General features: G+C 41.1%; 1 protein-coding gene across 1 annotated transcript; it reads left to right on the forward strand.

Annotated features, from left to right (window-relative positions):
- The first annotated feature begins 1,526 nt into the window (after window positions 1–1,526).
- LOC110840047 (kelch-like protein 10) lies at window positions 1,527–16,633 on the forward strand. Its single transcript, XM_022084754.2, has 10 exons — window positions 1,527–1,737; window positions 3,923–4,110; window positions 5,444–5,695; window positions 7,000–7,279; window positions 8,949–9,185; window positions 10,019–10,191; window positions 10,509–10,675; window positions 11,531–11,689; window positions 12,862–13,069; window positions 15,865–16,633. The coding sequence occupies exons 2-10, from the start codon at window positions 3,926–3,928 to the stop codon at window positions 15,983–15,985; spliced, it is 1,782 nt and encodes a 593-aa protein (XP_021940446.2). The 5' UTR covers window positions 1,527–1,737; window positions 3,923–3,925; the 3' UTR covers window positions 15,986–16,633.
- The last annotated feature ends 649 nt before the right edge of the window (window positions 16,634–17,282 follow it).

A 17,282-nucleotide genomic window follows, 5' to 3' on the forward strand; every position in this document is an offset into this window, starting at 1 on the left:
AGCATCACCAGTGCCAACGCGGGGATCCGTCGGCCCGCCATGTCTCCACATCTGTGCGCTGGACTCCAGAGATGCAGATCCATTTTAAGTTACTGCATTATTAATTAGCAGCATAAAAAGTTACACTGGTTTCAATTATTCAGTTTAATTTAAAAATTTTGAAACACTTTCTTGTGTATATAGTAAGTATATTAAGAATGTGTGAGTCTTGTGGAAATGTAGGGGAATCAAATAGGAACCTAAAAGTCAGAACGAAATTACATGGTCAGCTTTTGAGCGATATAAGTCTCCATTGTGACATGGATTAGAACCAGAAAGAGATAACAATTATGATTTCCACCTCAGTTTCCTTGAAAAGAGATCTGCCAACTTCAGAGGCGATTACACTTCCATTGTCTACGCCAGAACTGCGAAATATGCGTCCCGCAGGCCGCATGCGGGCCCCAGAAACATTTTCCCTCGCGCAGGGGTGATGGGGTCAACAGCCCGGGCCCTTGAAAAATTATTTATAAATCACGGCGTTATTTTTAAATAAGCGAAAATGAAATTGCAATTATTTCTTAAGCCTCTACTCATTATATTTAAATTTATTTCCTTCTGAACACATTTAATATTAATTATTGACTCTTTACATTTATGACCAAATTATAAGTTAGAGTAATTCTCAACAATGTGTAAATATGGACCGACAATTATTATTATTAGTGTTCTGTCTGACGACAGGTCCATATGAACAGGATCCTTCCATCCTTTTCTCGGACTGGGACCTGTTCATATACGTTCTTGGCAGATGATCCAGAAGTGGTTTGCCATTGCCTTCTTCTGTGTGTGAATGGAGTAATTGTTGGGATGCCACGGAGAAACCGGGGAAGCCCCCGGAGGAAAATTCCGTGCTGCCTAGACCACGGCTTTGCCCAACACAAGTTATAAATTCGAACCCGAGACCCCAGGATTACAAGGCCAGCGTTCTAACCGCTAGACCACCGTGGCATGGAACCAACCAACCAACCAAAGAAGCTAACTGAGGGCAGAGGCCTGCGCAAGCGCAAGCATCGTCCCTACCTAGGTGAAACCATTCCTGCGCACAAGACGCATTGCTGGAAATGGTAAACGGTCGTAATAGAAGAACGGAAATTTTGCTAACGCTAACGGGGTTTCGTCGTGGCGGGAGCCTCGACCATTCAAACTGGGATTTGTTGCTGCTGATGGGAGGTTATCCTGTCAGGCAAGTTGTCGAAGGAATTTCCATGGCATGGACCGACAATGGTCAGCTTTCATATGAACTCCTGCGTGCATAACAATGCAAGAAAACGGATTCGAATTTCTAACACACGCCTGCAACAATCTTGGCTGAGCATGCCGTAAGGCTGTTTTCTCATTTATTATATATGCAGTATAATAGCCTGAATGAATCGTATTGCACTCCATTATTTTACCTAAGAAACTAATTGTTGCGTCATCTGTTTACTCGGCATTGTTGTGTTACATTATCGCCGTCAACAATCCATTCGTTATTGTGGAAAGAACTGAGCTGTGAATCGGTTGTAGAAGAAGTGCGTCGTAGAGTAGATAATTTTTGTGCTGTTAAATACTTTTTAGAACACCACAAGTTCTTATGTTATATGAGAATTATTAATAAATCTGTGACACTGCCCTCCAATCTCTCCATTTTAGTTTTGATTCAATTGATAATTGCCGGTGGACATCGAGGTCTCTTAAAATTGAACAAAGTTTGAGGTAAGGATTCCTATTTATTATTATTGTTATTGTTTATCACAGTTAATGTTTTCATCTGCATTTCTGAACTCGTGTAAGAGAATTAGGCTTGTCTTCTTTCGAACACAGTTTCAAGTAATTTTGCATTGATTTCTGTTTATTCACGGCATCATTTATAATAAAAGAATATTCCAGCAGGCAATTATCATTTTAAAGGAATAAAACGTGTTTCGTAGCCCAAAAAATATATGGATGCTAAGAAGTGGGGTTTATATTCTGAATAATAATTCTAACACTTTTCATCTCTTGATACATCGACATTATTAAAGCGTTTTAGGGAATTGTGAAAATTTTTATTTCGGTTTTATGAGCCTAATTTTTGACGAATCTCCCTCTTATTATCTCCCTACATCAACAGATTAAATCTGGGAAATACTTGCTATTATTGAGTGCAAAGAATTTATGGGTGCAAAACGTGGTATTTCTGTTTGAGGGAGGAACATAGACTGAGGGTCTCTGAGAACGTAGTGTTGAGGAGGATATTTGGAACCAAAGCGGGAGTAAGACAGATAATAGAGGAAAGTGCATTACGAGCTCCAGGACCTGTGCTCCTCACCCGATGCTGTTAGGTACGGGTGGGCAGAGGAGGGGTGTTCACAAGGCCTGAAAGGAGAAGACCTCTGGGAAGACCTCGGCGTAGGTGGGAGGATAACATTAAGATGGATCTTAGGGAGATGGGACTCGATGGAGCGAACTGGATGCAACTGGCTCAGAATAGACCCTGGTGGCGGGATTTTGTGAACACGATGATGAACCTTCTGGTTCTGTAAAGGAAGTGGCCGAGTTCCAATCGACTTTTCATAGAATATCTTGCACATTGCAGTGTGTGAGTAGAGTGAAGTAGGCCTGATCTACGCATGCGGTAGAACAACATAGAGCTTTTGTGATTGTTCCCAACTGTAATTCTCGCGTTCATTTGATAAATTTAAGTTACATTTTGTGCTTGTAGTGTATATAAATGTGTAACTTAGGCAGGAAAATCCTTAGTCATGTAAGTGCTTAAGCACTTTTAGTTCTACAGAGTGAGAAGTACTCGAATTATTTATGCTTATGAAAAGGTGTAGCCTTCTGTTTCCAAAATTTGTTTGTTAACTGTCTGGTTCTGCATCAAAGGTCACGCAATTTCAATGGCATATTCTTGTCATGATTGTTTATAAATCGATTCACCAGAGTAGGAGTATCTAAGACTTTATAAATTACTTTTATATTTTATACGTAATGTCTGCGTAGATTAAATATAAGAAGATTTAAATTTATGCGAGTAATGACAAACACGCGGCATGACTTAATATTGCCTAAATCAGTCATATCTTCAGGGTGATTAAGTCGAGAAGAGTGAGATGGGCGGGGCATGTGGAGTGCACCGGGTACTGGTTGGGAAGCCTGAGGGGAAGAGACTGCTGGGGAGACCTAGACGTAGATGGGAGGATAATCTCAGGCGGGATCTATGGGAGACAGGAATCGAAGGAAACTGGATTTTCTTGGCCCAGGACAGGGTCCAATGGAGGGCTTTGGTTAATTCGGTGCTGAAACTTCGTGTTCCGTAAACCGTGAAGGTAATTTGTTAGATTAGTCACATTTAGGGATTTTTCATTTTGTTTTGTATCTCAAAAGGCATTTCTATAACAAAGAAACAAACTGAGTCCATGGAGCAGAAGGCCTCCTTGAGAATCTAACAGTAGCACAGGTAATCATGTACCTTGCCTTTTATGAAACATAAAGTTTCATGTCGTGTTTACAAGACCCCGCCTGTAAGCCACATCCACAAGCAGATGAAGTCAATCCACACCTTAATTCCCCACCTCTCTAAGACCCATTTTAATATTATCCCAGAAACTCATTGTATTCTCAAGTGACCTTTTCCTTTCAGGTCTGCCGATTATAAAGTTGCACTTCTTGTCTCTGTCATGTGTACTACATGCCCCGCCCATCTCATCACACAAGATCTGACAGCCTACAATTTATTAATTAGTGAAGAGGTCTATAAATCTCCATATTATGCAATATTCACCGTTCCCTTGTCAGTAACTCTCTCGCAGGACCAGATATTCTTCTCAGTACCGTGTTCCCTCTCAGTCACTCTCAGTTGATGTGCACACGCGTCAGTACGAAGAGAAACCTGTAACAGCGATGGACTGTTTTTCAGGAGATGGAGGCAAACCAACATCGGAGCTGTTTCCAAGTCGGCGGCAGGTGCAATTGCACCGAAACATTGGTCCCTCTGAACGAGCTGAGAGAGGAGAACCGCTTGTGTGACGCCGTGTTGAGGTTGGAAGATGGCGGCGTCTTTCCAGTCCACAGAGTGCTTCTCTCGATGCGCAGCCCATATTTCAGGTTTGTTGATTAACATGCGAAATAAGGACATAATAGACCTCAATTCGTATGTGAAATGTTTTATTCTCTTTGCTGCAGAAACCTTTATTTTTATACGGCTAAGTGTCTTTTGTTATTTGTTCATTGTCATGAAATCTCACGGGGGTGAGGAAGAAGACTAATGTCTCCTGGATGTTGCGCCGTAGAAACTGAGTGGCATTTCAGACGTTATTACTGCCTTTCCTTGATGATGGAGGCAGTAAGCACCTCTGAAACGTCCGATAATTTCTACGGGACAACACGACGAACATCACGGAAGACGTACGTAGTTTCTTGTACTAATTTTTAAGTGCGGTTGTACCAAGGCGACAGTCAATCTATCTGGAGGGAGTAATAGAATCAATCCATTTCCAAAACGTCTTAGTTTTAATACATAAAGACGACCGACAAAGGCCAGAAGAAAGTTGGTAATGCACTTTGTCACGCTATTGTCCGAAACATTGAAAGCTGCTGTGTGTGTTGCTCTGTCTGAAATATAATAAACTGTAACAAAGAACTTCGCGAGAAATGTTTCATTGTTAGGAGAGAATTTTTCGAGATTTTGTGCATTCGTTAATTTGCTTGTGTTTTAAATAAAGATGCGGTGCGTTCTTGAAATGAGAAATGAATTATAACCTTGAAACATTGTTTCTGTCTTCGAACAGACGTTTCTCACGTCATGTTACAAGCTGTGCCCCTCTTTCAGTTTTCCGACAATCAAAGCTTTCCGTTTGTCTTGCATTGCGAAGCCCTTAATTTGTAATAGGAAATTGTTTGCTGGTTGGTGATCACTTTTTAAAGGCCATATAGAAACATCGGCTTTTCTTTCGAAGTTCTTTATTGCCGGGAAAATGTTTTGACAGGACAAATAGATTTCATATTACGAACTGATCAATCAGTGCAATGTACAACCTGTGATGTATGTTGAAATATTTGTTACTTTGCTCGCTGGCTTTAACTTTCTGTAATAGTTGTTATAATCTCAGATATCTCTTGAAGGGGTCAAGGTATGTAAGAATCGAGGTGACCATTCTATAGTACAAATGTTCGCTGATTGCTTTCCGATTTGTACGATATATTCTGTTAAGCCTACTCAAGCTCTTCACCCTCTCGCAGTTAATCTGGTCCCATTAGTACATATTCTGGGGGGGAGGGGGGTTTGAATTATTCAGATAACAAAAATTCATCCTCCACATTGACAAAAGGATACTTTTATTTGGTTACTTAAGTTATAAAAACTAAAAATTTATGCACATGACTTGTAATTTTCTGCTCGCCGTTTCTCCAAATCGACGACTGCTCCGTGACATTTCAGGAACCTCTTCATGACAAAACTGCACACCAGTGAGGAGACTGATATTCTCCTCCGCGGAGTCAGCTCAGACATGATGACCCTGATACTGGATTGTGTTTATTTTCGCGAGGTGGGCATCCGCTCCTACAACGCGCGTCAGCTGCTCGTGACGGCTGAATTCTTGTGTATTCCGGACGTTTCTAAACTCTGCTGCGACTTCCTCGAGGACGCGATGGCCGCCGAAAACTGTATCGGCATCTTGCAGTTCGCAAGGTAATTGATGTTCATTTGTCATTTGCTCTGACGCCAGCTTTCGTCGCTGGAGCGAATCACCTGTACTCAAGACAGCGGCCGACTGTCGGGTCGGCGATTAATACCTCTGACTGGGGAATGGGCAAATTATAAAGCGTTCTAGGTCAGGGCTGTTGGCGGGTTATTATTAAAGTCCCTGAAATTCAAATGTGCTGATTTAACTGCGTATATTTTGATCATCATTATGACCAGCCGATGACTTATTGCAGGGTCATAATTAAATCTGTCTTCCTCTCGAATTCCTTATCTTCAATCTTTCTTTCTCTGCGGAATTCCTTGCTTCTTACACAATCCTCACAATATTAAAATGAACATTCAGCCCCACATCATTCTGCATACAGCAAAACCTCTATTAATAGATCCTCGATTACCCGATTCCCGCATTAAGCGACCGAATTTCAACCAGATCAGTTGAGATAGATTTCCACCGGCGAGTGTTTTTAAAGCGATGTCCACGCGGCACAGTTCATTTATCTAACCCCACACCCAGATTTTGCTGATTATTATGAACACTTCTGGACATTTAGAGAATTGGTTATTATGATGAACATATATTCCTTCTTGTTGAGGACAACATAGCAAGCAAATCAACTGACATTGGCAGAATCACACCAGAAACTCCAGCTCATGCGATGGACAGAATGACTGGTAAATCCACTGTTTTAATACAGGGACAGCGTTCACGACTGACTTTTGCTTGTGCGTGCGACACGCCCGCATCATCCGCCGACAACGAAAATCTGTATTAAATCTCTACTTATTTGTTCAATTCCATGACCACGTTCCCCTTTCTCTCGCTCGTCTGACTTATCGGCTTATCCGACCCGTGATTCCCCCAATATGTGTCGGTTACACGAGGTTTTACTGGATTAACACACACAGTTACCAAAACGTCGTTTCGCCAAGGTTAATGCCAGAATTAAAAATTAAACACTTCTGATCTCACTGCCTTCTTCACTTGCGTACGCCATGCCCTTGTTTCAACCTATATCCTTATCACGAGGACGAGCGGACATTACCTGGGTACCTTCAGAGCCGAAAACTTTCTATTTTGCCCCGGTTAAACGAAGCGTCTGTCATCGATGCTTCCCCACGTGCCTGCTCTCAGTCTCACTCATTCGGGCTTCAAAGGGCTAAGGTAAAAACCTGAGGCGAAATACTGTGGTGTGCAAATAGTTGAGAATCCAGGTCTTGCTGCAGTGTTTCAATGTGTCAGAATTCGAAGGAGATCGATTCTGAGTCGGCTTTTACCCTCGCTGTCTCAGGTTTCACTCCATCGCCGACCTCGAGACTCGCGCTCTCCGCTTCGTTTGGCGCCACTTCGTGGAAGTGTCTCAGTACAGCGAAGAACTGTTGGAACTGCCTGTAGAGGAGCTGCAAGCGATAATCGAGTCCGTGAAACTGACCGCGGAGGAAGAGAAATTTGTGTGGGAGTGCATTCTCCGGTGGATCAATCACGACTCGGACAACAGGAAAGGCCACTTCGCGGACCTTCTGAAGGGCGTCAGACTTGGACGACTTGACGCAAAGTTTTTCAAGGAGCAGGTCAGTATTCAACTGATATCGTAGATGTCTATGGGAAATAAAGCCCGCATTTCCAATTCAATATTCACACGTTCGTAACCAATTAATGCAAATTGTGAGCCTTTTTCTTCGTCACGCGTAAGCCCGTCTGTCCGCAGTTCCAGCTCGAGAATGTCTAAACGGATGTTCATTAGATTTAATACTGATAAGCTTTAACAGAATCTGTTGACACATTCCAATTCTGGTTAAAATCTTGCAATAACAACGTGAAAACTACACAATGATTTGAATGCCTTATTCTGCGTAAAATTTCCTGCGTAAGGAATCCCCATTTTCAGTTAGTTGCCATGGTTACAATAACGACCTGAGTAATGCCGCTGGTAACACGCTCGCATGTGTGTGTGTGTATTTGCAAAACAAATATTTGTTTCGTCCTTTGATGCAGATATGTGGGAAGAGTTAATAATCGCCTTTTATTCATCGTCTGTAAGTTTGACAGTCCGTCGGCGCTACAATCTTCGATTACAGTCTCGTCGTATATTAAGATCGATTTCGTGTTTAAGTTTAACTACAGCATTCCACCGTTAACTACATTCAAACGTTCACTCAGCTGGAATAGGAAAGTCCTCCACAGTTAAATCACGTCTTCTGGCGTAGCGTTCTACTTAACCAATGCCATAAGAAGCGTGTCTTATCTGCTCTAATACTTTCATACTCTCCGACGATATAGATATACAGTCAATCCGAGATCACTTCAGAGTGATAATCTTTAGCTGATTGACCACATAGGGACAACAGATATCCGGAAAGTACAGCAAGAAGTCTTCGATCTACATCCGAGAGTAAATTACCCGAGGGGCTTCAAATTCATAGACAGCTTGAACAGTCTAATATTTTAACCGTCATCTCACGAGCAGCCATACAACTTATGATATTCCTTTTTCCATTTCAGCATGCGCTTTAACCCCAGAGAAAAAATATGTCTACTCTAGGTCAAATGCAATGTAATTTCAGACACTCATCTCTTACGAATATTTGTGAAACAATCGCAAGGATCCATGAAAATAGTATCTGGGTCAAATGTCTTTACAACTTATCATTCGTATCTACTAGTTTCCAACACTTAAAGATAACTACCTGATGATGGCCAATTAAGGTCGAAACATGCAATGGCTCTTAATAGACATCGAGCCCATAATCATAAGCTTTTGTGTTGACGGGCCTTCCACCCAACCATCAACATGTAGCAGGTTGCCTCACTTGAAACTCGAAGCAACTAATTGTCATAATTTTTTTCGATGTTACGTAATTTTGACGATTAATTAAATTTATCGAATCGAAAGAATGTGGTGATCGCAGAGTGCATCTCGCACGGGAGAGACGAGAAATAAATTACAATTTTGAATGTAACTCAAAATGCAACCCTTACTGAAGTATTTTACTTTCGGTTAAAACACATTTCGATAGTTTTCTCTAAGATCGATTTGAACTTGATTTCGCTTCTCTCCACAACATGTGCATTTGTTAAGAGCGTCATTACATAAACCAAAGTACATATTATCCTATATATGTCATAGTCTATTTCGGTGAGTTCCCAACCATAGTATGTGTGAATTTCTTGTCTCCTCTGCAATGGAACGTGGCATCACTTCCTGAAATTTCACAAGGTCCACTTTGAACTGTTCAATAGGTATCAAAGCACAGGTACGTGACGGAATTTAAGGCGTGCAGACCCGTGATCTCGGAGACGCTCAAATTCCTGGACGACGTGGAAAGTTTGACGAAAGAAGACAAGGACCTCGTTATACCAAGGATTGCCCGGCCGCGAATCCCACAGTGTGTTGTGTTTACTATTGGTGGGAGTTATGACGGATTGGTTTCAGATGTGATCGAAGCGTACGACGAACGAGTAGACCGGTGGAGTGTGGTGAGTTGCATGCATTTCTACTCTACCCTGCCTTGTTAAATGACGCGCCCGAGAAAAAATACTTTTCATCTTTTTTGCTTATTTTTACTAAGCAATTGTTTATTTAAGCTTAATTACAAGAACTCTTAGCCAATTTATTTCGTGTTCGTTTATTTCCATTGCAGTGAACCCTTTTTTAAGAGACTGAATTAAAAAGAGTAAATTAATAAATTACACACATGCTGAGTCTCATGTAAAATGCAGGTTCTAATAGGAATCGACGAAGGATGTGAAGTTTTCCTTAAATACCGTTTACAATAAGCGTCCTATGTCAACTGTCATGGCAAGCTGTCTGCTGATTTTAGACATCGTTGATCGTCAGTGGTTTCAACGTTATAAATGAAGCACTGATCATTGTCGATGTCTGCCATCTGCTTGGTAACGCCTCGTGAATTAGAAGGCAAGCACTCTATTAGGGGTGCGGTGGGGGACGTACTGCCTCCAGCTTTGCGTCGATGAAACCCTAAACACCAACACCTGTCCTTTCCAAAGTACGAACCTGAAATGTCAGCTGTTGATCAGAAATTAATTCTACGTTCGTCTGTCGTACTTGACGAGAGCTTCTCTTCGGGTCTTCCTGTTTCCTCCGCCTCTCATAATTCCACGATTGTTCCAAGTTTATTTCTCACGGTCTTTGTCGAGTATCACCCACCACGGCATACGAATTTCGGTCCAATGTTGGGGGTTGCCCCTCTACTACGGTGGTTGGTCGCTTGGAATCTAATGTAAGGACTTCACATCACTAGACCGCATGACCCAAAGAAACATAAAGCCATAAACTGTCGTTCCTGCAGGTGGAGGGGGTAGACTCGATCGGTCCGCGAGGCGAACATGGCACGGCAGTAGTCGGTTTCAACATTTACGTCATCGGTGGTACCGAAAACGGCTTTGAAGGTGTAAGCTCCTGTAGCTGCTTCAACGCTGTTACGAAGACATGCCGCGAGGTGGCGCCTATGCATAAACGCAGGTAAGATGCAACTTAGTAACTGAGGAAATCCTTGGAACAAAGTCCCTCTTAAAAAGCTGATTGTCGCTCCGTTAGTCAAGATATAAATGTGGGCAGGGCCTGTAAAATTGTACCACTCACATAGAGGATCATCGTGCAAAGTGTGAATAGATAGGAAGACCTTTGCGACAATGTTAATTTTAAGAATACTATTTGCTTGTTAATTCATTTGGATTGTGATTTAACAATGACGAGCGAAGAATTGCGTTCTGCGAGAGGAAATGCATCTGAATGAGCAATGAATGAGCATAGCAGAGCGTGTCATTTTTTCGTTTCAGATACAGATTAATGGTGGCAGTTTTGCGAGGTGCAGTGTACGCCATGGGCGGTAAAAGTAGTCAGAATCAGAGAACGGCGGAAAGATACGACTGCAAGACGAACCAGTGGTCTTTGATCGCACCCATGAACACGGGTCGTTTCAATGGAAGTGCGGCTGTACTGAATGGTACGTAAATGCCGTGAAACAGAAATTAGTGAATTACTGCAGAAGGCGAGGCGTCTGTCTGTCTGTTTGTCTGTCCGCGTCTAATAACGCAAGAACGGTTGAAGGAATCGCAGGATTTGAGGTTCTCACGGCGGCGAGTAAGAAGATGGCCGTCGTTTGGCTTCTGCCAACGTATCAGACGAACTGTTTGCCTTCGTCATTAAGGCATTTCTCTTCGTTCTTGATGTTAGATTCCTTCACTCCACTGTCCCATATTCTTTTATTATCTCTTTCCTTTATCCGTGCCACGTACTACGTTATTTCACAGACTGCAACGGCTTGAAGTTCTGAGTGCGTGACGGTTTCTTCTGCTCTTGTAAGCTATCCCTGTGCGTCGTCTTCTGCCTTTGTAGTGTGCACTAGGAGTGAATGCAAACAACCATCAAATTGGCTCTCAAATAATACAGATTTAATATGTATTTCAGACAGTTAATAATCTCATTTAAATAGCGCATTGTATTATAAATGTAGAGCTCCGCTTGACATCTCGTACCGTACATCTGTGGCACCAAATTTAATAAAATTCGTTTCACAGAAGACGTAACTTACCATCATTTCCACTGTGCATTAAATTAAGCACTTCATGCTGTTTATATTAAATTTTATCATTTAAACTCGTTTCCTTTGCCACGCTGATTGTCTGCATTCGAGACAAAGAAACAGATGAACAGAGACAGCCGAGTCTGTGCAGATTCTGTGACTCGAAGGGGGACATTAAATACAATATCATTAATAAAGTTACAAATTTATGTACGGATTGTTTCATGTCTGTGTTCCGCATGGACCAATTTACTTATAGCTATTTTGTTTCTACAGACAAAATATACGTCGCTGGTGGATGTAAAGGTGAGAAGTCTCTAGACTCTGTAGAATTTTATGACCCGGACACCAACCGATGGACGTACGTTGCAAGAATGCTTTCTCGACGTGAACGTTTTTCTTGCGTCGCCTTCCACGGCTGTCTGTACGCCCTAGGTGAGAACTCTCGACATTCTGAGTCATGTCCCTCTATCCTTCTTACAGAACTTCCTATTGTGAAATGTTTTCCTGGTGTTTTTGAGTGACTGAGGTTTTATGAACAGCATTTTTCTCCTGTCATTACAGAGTTTATTTGTCAGTAATTTTACCTCGATTTGTGGTTTCTATCACATTCTCCACAAAGAACACTTAACTAACTAACTAACTAACATCGCACAATTTTGTCACACAGTCCCAGTTTTAAAGGTAAATAATTTGAAGATATTCGTCTTCTGGGTTATTGCGCTGTGTAGTCTGGTCGATGTTAACCAACGTTTCAGAGGTCATACTGCCTCCGTCATCAGGGCCTGATGACGGAGGCAGTATGACCTCTGAAACGTTGGTTAACATCGACCAGACTACACAGCGCAATAACCCAGAAGACGGATATCTTCATACTCACCGCTGTGAGAACCTCAAGTCTTACAACGTAAATAATTTGTTCTTGTAGCAAGGAAATTTCAGTTTGCCGTTCTGTTATCCCCAAAAACCCGGCGGTTTAAAGCAGTCCCTTCGCGGTCTCTGCTTTTCGTCACTTGTTTGTGTAACGCCGTTTTGAACAGTGCATCTTGTGACGCTATTTTCGCACGCAGTTTCATGAAGCAGAAAACAGATGTCAGGCGCAATTTCCTGATGCTACATGTACGAAAATATTATTTTAGCTATTGATCCTTAATTTCGTTTCTAGTACTAATATTAACACTGCAAGAAGGATTGAATTTTCTTCGTTGCATTTAATTCATTCGTTCCGTTTACGTAATTACAAATTTTAAGATCGTAAAGTCCGTCGGGTAAGACGGATGGAGTGTGAAGCACGGAAGATACGAGAAATACATGCATGTAGAAAGTTATAATTGGTAATGTTAAAGGTAAGATACCACTTGTGATAATAGTCTTAAAAGGAAGGATAATATTAAAATGTTTTAAGGAACTAGAGTATGTGGGAGGGGTTCAACTACCTACTTTTGTGAATAAGGTAATGAATCTTGTGGCTCCATAAAGGTCGAACATTTCGGGGCCAGGTGACAGAGTAATAAACATCAAGGATGGGGTTAGAATAAGTTCGGCTTGGCAGCTTTTCTTTATATCCTGTGACCTATTACGGAATGTGTGTTTGTGTGTGTGGGCAGGGGGACGCAACAAGTCATCATCCGACCTCAGTACCGAGAAGTATGACCCTGCAGAAGACACGTGGACCGAGATCCCTGCCATGAACTTCTATGCTCATGAGTTAAACGCAGAAGTGATCGACGACACGATCTTTGTCATCGGTGCAAAGAATATCGATCATCACTTCGCCTCCCACGTCGCATATCTCAATGCCAAGGAAAATCGATGGTTTGTTTCTTTGATTGTTCTGTTCTGTATAATTACAGACTGCTACTTTCGAAAAGCACTAGGAAGTGAATCATTTCCCGTCAAAACAACCGCAATCTTGTGGATACTGCGCCGTGTAGTAACGTAGAAAATGATCGACGTTTCAGAGGTTCTTACAGCTTAATCAGGGCCTTGAATACAATGCGCGAAAAATGGGTGAGATGAAGGGGGTAGAATGAAAGCAGGCAGGGCGATGTTGAAATCAAGCTGATTCGTTAAAGCAGAGGCCAAATGACTAGGAAATGCTAATCAGACGTAAGCTGTAACTGCATTAAAAAGAAGCTCTTTGACTAAGTTTCTTTGATCAGTGGCACTCTCATGGGCAGGAAGTTTCTGGCGTTCAGCACATCAGCATCGCCATAATCTTCGATTTCATTAAGGGTTTTAGGCCAGTTTCAGGTTTAATGACGCCTATCGCCTCATGTTCCCATTTCTGATAAAAATTTATTTTAAAATGGCTGTCTCTTAGCGTGTTTGACCATGAAGTCTCCTGCTATCTGTTGACGGAGTGAGTAAGCAGCTTCAAAAATATTCCAGAAAGCAGATTTCTTCATACTCGACAGTTCAAGAGCCAGATATCCCACAGAAATTCATTTGATTTTGGTTTATGTCTGTTTTACGTCTAGCAGAACCTCTCCAGAACTACTTTTGGTGGGACAAAATCTTTTTTGAAAATATATTGCTAAAAGAGGGAAACATTATCATGGGCGCAAGTCTCAAACAAGACACGCTTAACTCTCCAAAGTAAGTGTGTGATTAAATTTATTATTCTGACGGAAGGTAATGGCTTAATGAAGTGTACGAAACGTAGCTAGCGCACAACACATGTCATTTGACATCGTCCTAATATAGTGGTAATCTCTCCCTCCATTTTGATGTAATAAAATATATTACGTTATAATATCACGTTGGCCGAGGTTCTATGTGCATCTGAGAAAAGGAAAGATCACGTGGGTTCTGTTCTGAAATGTGGTGTGGGAATCGTGCACTGACATCCCATTGGGGGATTTTTTGTAAAGGTTTTCTGCATACAAAATACAAGCAACGACATTTCGGCGAAAGCCTGTGCCCTTAGCTTCAGAGCAGTTCTCCTTTCTACACAAAGATAGATCCAGCCCATCAGACATGGATATTTTTAGGTCAACACATTTTACGGCTCACAAAGATAATTCTTTTATACTTATTCTACACCGAAATCTATGATATTTTAGAACCTCAAAAGAAAAATCGGGGTGGGTTGAACGGGGACACAACCGCATTCGTTTAAGACGTGAATTCGTCTTTGTGTTATTAGAGGAAGGGTAAGATGTAAATGAATAAAGTCTTGGTAGTTATAAGTGAAGTATAATTTTATTTATCAAAGGCCGATGATAATTTAACCAAGCTTTACAACTGACTTCTTTACGAATGCACTAAGGTATGTCGATTTGTGTGATGTTCACATTGAATGCATAATTTTCTTCCAGTCGTCTCGGCAAATTCACGATCATATTGTTCACATCTACTTGAACATTTATTACATAACCAACTATACCATAGTTTCTCCTTCATAACGCAAGCGGCTTATTTGCATAAATGACGATCTCGGCGAGATTAATCTTTCACTTATAGGATCCAGTGGTGGCAATCCATCGGGCTTTGGAGGATAAGCAAATCCATTTGACTTGGACAAAGCCGGTATCTTATTAACATTTAATGATTGGCGACAAGTGTTACACGATTGATACGATGTGATATTTTCATTCGGAAATTCTTCTTTTAACAAAGCTAAATGTTTTAAACTAACTTTCTTCAAATCTCTCATCAAATATTACGAACGTAACCGAACTCATTCTTGACAAACGCCGATTCGTAATGGACATCGGCCCACTGCCATCTCTTTACAAATTCTTCAGAACGAACTGCGACTATAATATTGTTTTTCCTTCTCATTTCATCGTTTAATGTTTCAAAGTCAATATCCATCGGTTCAGGCGGCGGCGATGACGCGCTCGGCTTTCTGACGCTCTCTATACAATCTGCATTGTTCGGCATTAGTCAGTTTGGGCTTTTCTGATTTATTTTGAATTTTTCATTCCAATGATATACGTTTCTTACATTTCTGTTCATATTTCCTTTGCAATTTCTTCGACATTATGAAAATTTTCTTCAACTCAGCACACTTATCGGCTTATAACTTTACAAATTTTATTTTATCGGTTATTATTACTAAGTAACCTTGTTATTATCTACAAATAGACATCAATTTCAACGTCCTATCTCTTCGCATTCTAAAGTTACACTGTCCAAACTCCGCGCGGCGTCGCCATTTTCAGTGTTCACGCGCAAGCGCTACCCCTCCCCCCCTCACAATGCACACCACGGACATAAACCCTCTATCCAACAAAATTTAAATCATTAGATTATCATTTAAACTTTACGAGATATAAGCGCGACAATTCTTGCCATTTTTTGGTCGCTCGAGTTTTCTTAGAGACCCCCCCCCCCCCTTATACCGGACCGAATTTAAAGACATATTCACATCAAAAGTATATACATTTTTAAGAAAACGGATAATTTCTTTGCATAAATGCACTGACATTCAAATTACATTTCTATTAAATAAATTATTTATGGTAGGAGACGCTTTCCTTCGTGAGTTACATCATCTCAAGTTGAGCTACATATTTTCTGTAATTGTGTCAGTGAAATGTGATGTAAATTCTAATGGATGATGAAAGAGGGTTTGTTTTCACTTTTAATATTTCAAATTGCAGGTACCAGTTGACAAACACGAATGTTTATAGATCCGGGATGTCGACTTGTGTCATCAAGAACCTACCGAATGCAAGCGATTACGCCTACAAACACAGACAAATCGATGGAGGAGAAACGTAAAGAAAGGAGGAGAAACGCAAAAAAGGAGGGGAAACGTAAAAAAGGAGGGGAAACGTAAAAAAATATTGGATTTAGAAAATTAGTTGTTTGCAGTTGATTAGAACCACGACGAACACATTGATTTTAATTACTTTTCTTACGAAAATAATGTAGAGAAATAGGAATTGATGTAGGAGCTACAAAGAATAAAAATAGAAACATTGTTTGCAGCAAAGAAGGAGAAATTATTTCTTCTCGTTACTTTCTGCTCAAGAAGTCCTATTGAAATTTGTTATTTTGCGGGCGTTTAATTTTATTCAAAATATTACTCTCCATTAACACATAGCAGATTCTCTTTGCGTCTCGTGTTATGAAACCGTCTTCAGGGGAAGATTAAATGCTTTGCTTCATGAACGTCATTTACAAAAACGGCATTACGAAGGCAACACACTGAGAATTTTGTATTGAGTTCTGATGTACGTGTGACATTTTAAAAAATTGCAAAAAGTACATTTGGCTGAGTTGGCCCAATATACCGGGTAATTGTGCCATGTGCCTTGGGAAGTAACAACCTTCTCAAATGCCACGAAGAAACAGACGATGCTTTCTATTCACGATATTTTGTAAGGTACTTTTATGTATTTTAATGAATAAATGCAAAATATTACCACAAAATACACAAAACTTGAATTTAGTTAAGATACATACAGAGAAAAAGCTGTAATCAATTGGGGAACTCAAGGCATATCCAGGAGTCTCAGCACAAGTAAATCTGTGTAACCTTCTTCATTTTAATCTCATTCGTAATATAGGAATCTGTATATATTGATTGAAGATTGTTCTTGGGCTGTCACCCCGCTGCCTTACTCAGTAGCTCCGAGGCCACCTGATCAAATTATCAACTGTTCGGCTAAACTACAGTTCGTATCCTGACGCGGAGAGTCCAGGGCCCATCGATTCCATCCCAGGGATACGACAGGGTCGCGCTTTACCCCCGGGAGAGGACCCCGGTACCCACTGCATAGGAGGCTGGATGGGCCCCAGAGCCGGTCTGGACGCAGAGGCTAGACGAAAAATCCTCTGCCCCTGTCGGGGATCATTATTAAAAATAATACTTGCCACTTCTTGCGACATTTGGATGATTCTACGATGAATTTGTTTAATGTCTGACTTTCTCTGTGTCTTATTAGCAATGTACAGTGAATTCATTGATAAGTTGAAGGCAACAGGCTCCCGGCTGTACCTCCATGACTCACCACCACGCGCTGCAAGGTTTTCCCTACACAGACGATGGTAGGCTCCACAAAACAGTAAAACC

This window comes from Zootermopsis nevadensis, unplaced genomic scaffold (genome assembly GCF_977971745.1).
Source record: "Zootermopsis nevadensis isolate Lab colony 2312 unplaced genomic scaffold, Znev_1.0 Znev_ptg000218l, whole genome shotgun sequence".
Lineage (NCBI taxonomy): Eukaryota > Metazoa > Arthropoda > Insecta > Blattodea > Termopsidae > Zootermopsis > Zootermopsis nevadensis.

What these genes read in the sequence shown, in the direction of transcription:
- LOC110840047 (XM_022084754.2), top strand. Translation starts at nt 3,926, where the DNA reads ATGGAGGCAAACCAACATCGGAGCTGTTTCCAAGTCGGCGGCAGGTGC. An exon ending in GGCATCTTGCAGTTCGCAAG is followed by an intron (nt 5,696 to 6,999) that starts GTAATTGATGTT and finishes TCGCTGTCTCAG; the next exon opens with GTTTCACTCCATCGCCGACC. An exon ending in CGGCTGTCTGTACGCCCTAG is followed by an intron (nt 11,690 to 12,861) that starts GTGAGAACTCTC and finishes GTGTGTGGGCAG; the next exon opens with GGGGACGCAACAAGTCATCA.